The sequence below is a fragment of the Rhinolophus hipposideros genome (assembly GCF_964194185.1).
Source record: "Rhinolophus hipposideros genome assembly, chromosome: 6".
Lineage (NCBI taxonomy): Eukaryota > Metazoa > Chordata > Mammalia > Chiroptera > Rhinolophidae > Rhinolophus > Rhinolophus hipposideros.
In genome coordinates, this window is record NC_138052.1 from 68004207 (window position 1) to 68014196 (window position 9990).

The 9990-nt window shown below is 45.7% G+C and overlaps 1 protein-coding gene across 6 annotated transcripts in view; it reads right to left on the bottom strand.

Moving 5' to 3' along the window:
- Positions 1–9481, bottom strand: part of ANKRD44 (ankyrin repeat domain 44) — a 293435-nt gene extending 283954 nt beyond the window's left edge. For 5 of the 6 annotated variants that reach the window (XM_081051010.1, XM_081051009.1, XM_081051006.1 and 2 more), the window contains exon 1: positions 9251–9471. In XM_081051010.1, the coding sequence (XP_080907136.1) occupies positions 9251–9277 (27 nt within the window). In that variant the 5' untranslated portion in view covers positions 9278–9471. Of the gene's footprint in view, positions 1–9250 lie in introns of all 6 variants that reach the window. The other variant, XM_081051008.1, reaches the window with a different exon arrangement.
- Between the last annotated feature and the right edge of the window lie 509 nt (positions 9482–9990).

Here is a 9990-nt window from a genome sequence, read left to right on the forward strand (position 1 = left end):
CAATCACATGACCCTGAATAGATCACTTAATCTTTCAGATCTCCTTTCCCTCATCTGTAAAATGGAATGAGAATAGCCACTGTTTCATAGAGATGTTGTTAGGATTAAATCACATAAAGCATGAGGATTATCTTGTGTCCTCACTCACAATTCTCTGTCTGGTTTCTATTTTATCGTACCTGGTTCTTATCCTTCTTGGAAAGAGGGGGAGCAGAGGACTCCAGCGAAGTCATTGCCATGGAGATGCAGCTCATTAAACACTCTTTTTGAATGCTTGAATACATAGGAGATCCACCGGCCATAGGAGGGGTAATGTCTGTTCTCACGTATAGGGTCAACATCACCCTTGCCATAGAGTCACCCTGATACTCCCCCGTAAAAAAATGGAACTTGCTCAGAGCTAACTACATTGGGGACCCATCCCCACCACCAAAAGTCCAATTTAAAAAGAAGGGAAATATCACCAGAAAGGAAGACAATATGCGATCTTTTATTTTTTGATGGTGCAGAAAAATTTCTCTGAATTTTGTTTAAATCCAATATCCCAGTGTACAGATAGAAGTTCTGTTTACAGAAGTGTTTCCAAATTTTTTGTTTGAGCACTTCATGAGTAAAAACATTTGAATGCGTACATATGCACATACACACATATTTATTTCATTCACTTCACAAATATTTATTGGGCATTTGCCGGGTTCCATATACTGCTCTACACCCTGAAGATACAGCAGTGATTGAACAAAGCTAACAACAACAACAAAATCTTCACTCTGGTATTTGTATCTCTCCTACACAAAAGTTTTTATTTAAAAAAAAAGGATAAAATATGTGGTATAAGGGATATGTACAATGGAGAAAAAATAAAGAAAGGAGAATAGGAAATGTAGAGTGAGCATTTTAAATAGAGGGGCCAGAAAAGGACTCACTGAGAAGGTAACATTTGAGTAAAGATCTGAGAAAGCTAAGAGTGGACCATGTATACATCTGGGGAAGAGCTTCACAGGGAGCAGGAACAGCAAGGGGCTTGAGGCAGGAGTACACTTGGCATGTCCGCTGCATAGCGAGGAGGCCAATGTGCTGAAGTCAAGGAGCCAGGAAGAGATGGGAGGAGACACCTGGACAGGTGAGAAGAGGGGCTGAGTGGGGGGGGCCTGGTGGACTACTGTATGACTAGCTGTTACTCTGTGTGATATCAGAGGGTTTTGAATCCAGAAGCAACATGATCTGAAATCCATCACTCTAAGTAGAGTGTAGGGGCCAACATTGGGTCAGAAAGACCAGTCAGAAGTCCACTGAAATAATCCAAGTGGTGGTTTGGCCAGATGGTAAAAAGGGAAGTAGAGCTAAAAGAGGTTTATAGTACTAGGATAGTATATTAAAAATAAAAATCTGAAGGGGATTCTTCAAAGAAACATGAATCCTAAATTTTCTTTACCAAACTCAATAAGCCATCTTGCTCATCTCCGGGATAGAGGCAATCCCCTCTTTTGCAAGCCATTGTTTAATAATAATTGATTGGTTGATTTGTCCCAGCTGACCTGAATTTCTGCCTGGCCTTCTGTCTTGACATTTTTCCTGTGCTCACTTCCTCTTTCTCTTCATTTTGACAGTCTTAGATACCAAAACAAGTTTCCTCCACAGACTGAGCACATCTGCCCTCCCAGAGGCTGTTGATTGCATGTAGGAATTCCCTCCTTGAGAAAGTTTGTGGTCATTATGTCAATTGCACCCAACCTCTGGGGCCAACAGTTGAGAAATAGACTTTGTTAGACCCAGATGTTACTGTGGAGTTAAATAAAACAGGATTATGGGGAGAACCCAGGCCATTTTCTAAAGCAGTACTTCAGAGGAAAGTTAAGGAGGGCCCCAGCTCACCACAGATCACAACAAACATGGGGTCTGCAAGGTTTGTTCCCCTTGCTCTGAAAGAGACTCAAGGAGACTCTAATGGGGCCACACTGAGAAAACCCAGAGGTGTTCTGTGTCCCCAATACTTAGCTCCTGGAAATCCTAGAAGATGACATTCTTGGGGAAAGTACCCTTTAGGCAAAACTCAAGGTGTGTTTCTCAGACCTGGTCAATTCTACAGCTGCTACCACCACACTGGGTGGGAAATCAGAAGTTCATGAAAGGCACATATTTTTTGAAACCAGATTCCATGAGTTGAGAAGAGGTCGACACTGAGCTATTCCATGAGGTATCTGGAGTGCTCGCTCAGAATGTTAGAGCTTAAAAGAATTTAGATGATTCTCCACCAACCCACTCCCATTTTACAGACAAAGAAACTAAGGCTAGAACTTGCCCAAAGCCATACAACTATTAGAAAAAGAACCTGAGTAGAATCCAGGTCTTCTGATTCCCAATCTAGAGTCATTTTTTAAATACACAAAAGCAATTTAACATTAAAACCTTGAGATGCAGGTTAGAACTGTGATTAAATTTTCATGTCTAGGCCTCCAATGTTCCCACAAATCTTTCTAATTTTACTAGGAACTCTAGAGTTTCCCTTGGGGCAAAATGGTCTCCCGGTATTAAAGATATCTTAGAAAGTTACACTGGGATACTCATGACGCATGAGGATGGGAGAGAGGGGTTACAGATACATGAAAACCAAGAAATACAAGCAAGTATTGGCTTATTAAAGCCTGAAACAGCCCAAAGGTGGTCTACTTACTTCTTATTTGCTTGGTCCAATTAAATAGAATATTAGATAAATTTTCAGTTGTCAAAAAAGGGAGTCAAGGGAAAGGATCCTTAAAAATTATGAATATCATAGTTTAAAAAACTAATCGTATCAAATATATGGTGATGGAAGGAGAACTGACTCTGGGTGGTGAACACACAATGGGATTTATAGACGATGTAATACAGAATTGTACACCTGAAATCTATGTAAATTTACTAACAATTGTCACCCCAATAAAATTAATTAAAAAAAAAAAAAACTAATCGTGAATCATTCATTTCAACCTCTTGGGCTATCAACTTTTCTACAAGCATGAACATTGATAAGGGAACATGCCTGGTCTCCCAACCTCCGATGACAGGCAGAAAGAAGGCAAGTACAGTGTTGGTAAAAGGTCAGTATGAGACTAATCAATAAAATTATTCTATAAAAGAATACAATAGAATATCATTTGTTATATAAATTTTATTCTATCCAACTAATTTATAAAATAATTTTGGATTATCTGTAAAATATAGGGGGAGCAGGGCAGGAATCAGTTCCTCAATCACTGACACTGGTTCCAACCCTCTTCTGGCATCTGAAGTTAACTGATTAACTTTGTTACTGGGGGAGCCAAATTAGAGCTCATCTGCAAATACACCCTCCATGGCCACAGTTGTACAAAAGACTACAGAACAAACCGTGTGAAGAGCGCACCCCTCCAATAGAGGCTGAGTCACAGAGGGAGAGGGTGGAGCTGAGGCACCCAAGGCACCCAGTCCAACCTCTTCATTTTACAAAGAGGAACCTAAAGCCCACAGAGGTTAATCTGACTTGGGAAGGGTTGGTTAATGCACAACATATGCCACCTCTGCCTTATCTTCTACCCACAGCACACACTGATAATCAATCATTACATTTGCCCCCATCCTCAGCTGCAAGAGCCAGAATCCTTTCAACGTATTGCTCCTGTAACCCCTTGACCCACTGGACAGAACTGATGTGTGAGATGGAAGCCATTTTCCAACTGTGGACTTGCACACGGTCATAAAACAATCTTTGCAATACTTGTTCCAGTGTAAACCTGACTCGAAAGAGAATGACTGGTCTACCAGTCAAACTAGTTCACTACTACTAGCCTGAGGTAAGCAAACAGAGTCTATGTAAGGTGACCACGTGACCAGGTTCACATGGGACAGTCCTGGCTCACACGTACTTCCCCAGCTTAATAGTACCCCCCATCATTCTCAAAACTTGTCCCAGTTTGGATAACAATTATATAGTTATCCAAATTCTATGTAACTCCTAATCATCTACAAACATTTATGTGTTTACTTGTTTGTTTTTTGAGTACGTGATGCGTCAGAGGGAAGAAAAGAAAAACACTGAACCAGTGACCAGTAGTTCTCTCATACAAAGGGGCTTCCCAATAATACTCAACCCAGGTGATCGTTGACAGGGCTTCAGGGACCACTACTCTTGTGAATCTCTTTTATATCCTGAGCTTCCATATGGGATTTTCTTTGGAGAAGACAAAAAGGGAGAGCCATAGCTTACAGAGATTTGAAAACACAGGATTATCATATCGCTGTAGCTCCTGCCTAGATTTAAATTATTTCATGTTATACGTTAGCCTATAAAAATTCATCTTATATTGTTGATTCAGAAATATTTTTAAAGAATGTTTCAGCCCTGTTTCTGGCACATACAACCATGCCCTTTTGAGTTTGTATTTGTCCTCTGTTTAGAGAAAAAAAGGAAGTAAAAATTGAAATTTTTTTTAAAAAAAAGTTTCAATCAATCCAGGGCTAGACCTTGTGTGCTGCTGCTAGGTTTACACTAGAGCAGCCAATTGTTTATTTCAGAGAAGCATAAATTCCGTTTATTTGTAAAAAGTCATTGGTCTAGACAGCATAGATATCAGCTCTGTACACAAGAGGAAGATATTATCATGAAGAAAGTTTCAAGTTTTTACCTGGCTACCTAGACAAACAACTACCGTGTTTCCCCAGAAATAAGACCTAACCAGAAAATAAGCCCTGGCATAATTTTTCAGGATGACATCCACTGAACATAAGCCCTAATGCGTCTTTTGGAGCAAAAATTAACATAAGACCCGGTCTTATTTTCGGAGAAACACAGTAGAAGGAAATATACCAAGATGTCAAAAGTAGTTCTCTCTGAGTATAGAGATTTCAGATGGTTTCAACTGTTTTTGTTTATCTAGCTTTCTGATTTTTCTATAATGCTCCCAGTTTATGTGTTAATGACCAAGAAAAAAAAAAATCACCAAGCTACTGACCAACACATCATTCACCAGGGTGAGGAGGTGGAGCAGCTAACAGGATAAGTCAGGCACAAGTCTGGCAGGAGCAAAGGCCTCAGAGCAGCTCCTGACTCTCACAGAAATGGGTCTGACCCAAGAGTACAGGAGTGCAGCTCACCCAATGGCTTCCTAGGAAATAGGAACAGGCATCCCTGAGTCCTGTGGCTGCACTGCCCTTTCAGCTATTAAAAGTATAGCCCTGTGGTTAGAGCCCCACCTATGCAATCAGACTGCCAGGGTAAGAGGACATCTTGCTAGATCACTTACTGGGTGTATGATCTTGAACAAGTCAATTAACCTCTCTATTCCTATTTTCTCTAAAATAGAAAGCATACTATCTATTTCTATAAAATAGAAAGCATACTATCACCTACCTCCTCCTGAGGCTGTGACGATTAAGAGAGATGATTCACAAGGGCCCAGCATACAATAAGATCACGATAAATATAAGCCATTATTAGGTCTCTTCCATGAAAGACCAGCCCTCGAGTGCACTCCCCAAACCACGTGACTGGATCCCAAAACAACGAGAGAATGGTTCAAAAAATAAAGCCTTTCTTTTTCTCTTCTTCTCTGCCGAAGGCAGGACTGGAGCACAGTGTTTGCTGTAAGCCCAGAGCTCTAGGGAATGAAGGAGGATGAGGGCAGACAAATAAAATACACCAGCCAGTCCCAAGGCCTCACACCATCAGCTAGAAATCCTGCTTTCAAAGTTACAGGATTTCTAGTTTCTTGCCCTGCCACAGCTGCCAGCCACTGACTTTGGCAAGGAGATGGATGACTCAAGTGTGAGTGAGGACTTGGCAAGGGGACACCAAACCAGAAGGCCTCCAGGCAGGAAGCTCCAAAAAGGGCCACCTGCTGAAACAGTTTGTCTACAGGCAGCCCTCGAGAGATGGAGACAGCATTCTGCTGTCACTAGCAAATCCAGATAAGAATACATATTGAACACGTCAAAGATCTAACAGAACTTACCATTCTGGCTTCATCACTTTGAGACACTTTTGAGAGGTCCAAGTTGAAGATAACCCCACTGCAGTGCCTTAACTATGTGACATCAAGAGCAGCCCCCAAAAGCTCAATAGCAAATCAAATTGCAAAGAGTTTTATGGCTATCTTGAGCCAAAATGCATTACATTTGTATGTAACAGAATTTTTGCCCCCACACTTAAAATTACCTCACTTTATCAAGATATAAATAAACCTAATGTCCTTTTGGAGAAAATACTTACATTACTATATTAATTACATAGGTGAGTGTGTTCTATGCTGTGTAAGTCGACCAACTCGTTCTGGTTTACCCAGAATCTCCCTGGGTTTAGCACCAAAAGTACAATATCCTGGGAGAATCCTCAGTCCTTGGCAAGCCAGGATGGTTGGTCTCCCTACCACTGCAAGAAAGATGCTGTGTGAAGAGGAAGACAGAAGACACACAGTTACAAATGCAGAAGTGCTAAATGCCAACTTTGTTTGTTTGTAGCAATCCTCCCAGTTCCTTCTCATAGTAAAAAAAAAAAAAAAAAAGACTGAAAACCATATTTGACTCTCCCTCATCCCTTTCTTCTGACTCTTCCAAAACAGAGTTAGGAAAGGAGTTTTCCTCATCTTGCTTGATTGGGATGTCGGTGCAGGACTGACCATTAATGCCACCAGAGACCCTCATTGCCCAACAACCTCCTGCACTCAGTTTCAGCAGGAAATGTCATCTTCTTTCTCTCCTTACTTTCGGGTTGTTTAAAAACATACCAAGACGATTTATGATTCAGGTTCTCAAGAGCAAGAATGTGTCCTCAAGCTAAAAATCCAAGAGCCCTGGCAAAAATCAAGATTCACCTCACAAATTGGGCATTAACCAGGTGAGGGAGGAGTTAGGATGTGATTGTTTTACAAACAGCTGAATGGAGAGCTAGGCACAAACCATAAGGCAGGGATTCCAAGCAGACAGCTCCCTACCCACAATGATGGAGCAAAACTCTTGTAGCAGGGGTTTAAGCAATGGATTTTTAAGTCTCTGGTGAGTTTAAGAACCAGCTTCTAAGAATTTAGTTTCAAACTGAAAGGTACAACTATATAAGGCAAGAAAGACCACACACTTCCTGGACCTAAAGCCACCCAGAAACCGTGGTTGCCCACTACCCAGAACACCTCTCACCCAGCTTTCCCCTGGGTGTGCCCCAAGATAGGTGGGCAAGTTTTAGATGCTCTTGACCCACAGAACTGCTTCAGTTCCTTTTATACATCAGGTGATGGAACCAAATGAAGGATATACGACTCTTTCTTTCCCTCCGGAGTAATACTAGTTTGTTGGGGAAAGGGTGGGATACATTCAGAAATATTTTAAAAGACAAACAGTTTTGAAGGTCCTACTCTGAAAAGTCCTGAAGAATAACTTTCTTTCTAAGACCAAGTAATATACTCTTCACTAGTGTTGATATTGATTTAGAAGAAGATGCCTTCTTGTAACCCTTTTAACACATCCAATGACAAGACAGAAGTGTCACCCCTAGCGGAAAGCACAAGAGCATGGAAGGCAGGAAACAGGAGCTAGTCTCTGACCCAAGGCCAATAGTGGTGGTCCTTGAGGAAGACATACTCCAATTCTCCAGATCTCAGTTTCTTCATTTAAAACATGGAGAATGCGGTCTAAAATTCTCTTTAGGGTCCCTTACAACTCTAAAATTTTACGTGAAATTCTTTTGTGTATGTGATAACCATAACACCGACTGGAAGCATTTATAGGTTTAGGAAAAACAGACAAGTACAGTAAGTAACATGTACTGGCAAAGATGACAAGACCAAGGCAAGATTTAAAACAAGCAAATGTCCAACAGTTGTCAAAGTATGTGACCAAAAGGTGGGGGAAATCCTAATATCAGCTTACAAACACTATGAAATACTCTGGAACCAATGGGAACAAGCAGATTCATCATAATTACCAGCTGCTCCTCCTGCTAAATTTAACGATAACATGAATTTTAGTTCGGTGATCCCTCTCCTACAAAAAGGGGGGAGGAGGTGCTGTAAATACTTTGGGAAAGCTTTGACAATGGAAGGCAGGAGAGCAAATTAGTGGTTCCTGATTGCATTTAAGTCGTAGGATGTTCTGGCTGGATACTAACTGGGAACAGCGAGGCACCCGATGCAACCCACCAGAGAAGTACGAGGTGTTTACTACCCAGGGCGGCATGTTTGACCGCGTCTGTCAAAGTCACGACCGTCTCTAGGACTACCAAGCCTCCAAAACAACGTTCATTTCACCGTCTATAAATAAACGGCGCAGGGGGTCGGGGGGAGCAAGCTGCTTCCTTTTTTTTTTTTTTTTCCGTGGAGAGGCCGCAAAGGGTTTTGTCGTGCAACTTAGGTTGGGCACCTGTGAGTGTCAATATCCTAAGAGCAGCAGAGTCCGCAAAGGTAAGACGTTTTCATCCCACAGACCTGCAACAAGGACTATCAACGGATTCAGCAGATATCCCCACCTCTCCGAACCAGGACTCCAGAGCTGCCCTGAATGATGTCTCAGCAAGGGAAGCAAGAAAACTGACGGACACAGGTAGAGGGGTAGGTAGCCCATCGCCTGTGAGCGGAGCCCGGGGTGGACTTCACTTCCTCCTCGGAGAGACCTGCCAGACCCGAGGGCGCTTTCTCCAAAGGTCCCCATCGCGCACCACGCACACACAGCCTCCGGGCTACTAAAGAGGAAGTCAGGTTGTCCTGTCAAACGAATAAAGACAGCCGACAACAGGCGAGCTGCGGTCTGGGCCGGTGTCGGGTTTGGCGTGGCTTGGCTCGCGGAGGGGTCCCAGGATGCGCGCCTCCCTCCCTCTGCATCCGCCGTTCTCCTCCCGGCCGCGCGGACGAGCCTCCCCCGGGCCGGCGAAGGCTGTCGGAGCCCGGGCTGCGCAGCACGCTCGGGGCCGGAGGAGCACCTCCAGCCTCCCCTCCCCCGCCCAGCCCGCCCGGGCCCGCGGACCACACGCACCCGCGCACACCCGCACCCCAGCGCCCGGGCTGCGCCGCTGCCGCCGGCCCCTTCCCCAGCCGGGGCGCGCAGCTCCGACGGCCCGGGGCGGAGACCGCGCAGGGGAGGAGAGCCGCAGCCGCGGGCATTCGGAGCCGCCGGCGCCGCTCACACTCCTCCCCTTCGCCGCGAGTAAACAGCTCGCGGGCGCGCTCCGCGCCGCGCCTCCATCCCCCCGCCGGGGCTCCGCGCCGCCCCGCGCCCGCGCGTCCCGCCCGCCGGCGCCGCCGCCCCCTACCTGGTCGGTGAGTTTGAGCACTGCCATTCTTCCGCTCCTCCGCGCTCACACGCATACAGGTCGCGAGTCCGCAAGATGTCACGCCAGGAGCCGGGGAAGCGGAAGGGATTGCCAGGGGAAGGGAAACAAATTCTGGCTCCCGAATTTGACAGCCCTCCCCCTGCTCCTCCTCCCGCCGAGAGGCTGACACTGGCCAGTGGGGCTTGCAGCGGAGCCCGCCCGCCTTTATACAGGAAGTACCGGCTGCTGCCAGCCAGGCCGCCACTGACATCACCGTGCGCGGTTCGTCTGGGCCGACGCTGCCTCCTGCCGCCCGCAGCCGCGCCTAGCAGCCCGCGCCCGCACCGGGCGCCCCGCAGTGGGGCCGGGCTGCCGCCTGCCTCCCGCACCTGCTCACTGGGCCGGGGCGAGCCTGACCTGGGCCCCAGGGCCGCCCCCGCTGCCCTCCGGACCCAGGGCGTGCACAGTTAGAGGCTGACGGTGATCCACGTTACCCCGTCTCTCTCTCTCTCTCACACACACACACACACACACACACACACACACACACGGACACAACCTGATGAGCAAGACTGTGCGGACACACCCCGAGGGGGCAAGAAAGGTGGCCACTCGCACCAGCAACTTTAACGTGGGGGACTGGGTCACACCCCTTCCCCTAAACGTCTTCCCCTAATCCGAAATCAAATTACCCACATTCCAAATTATTCCCACCCGGTCAGGGACCATTATTCTGACGC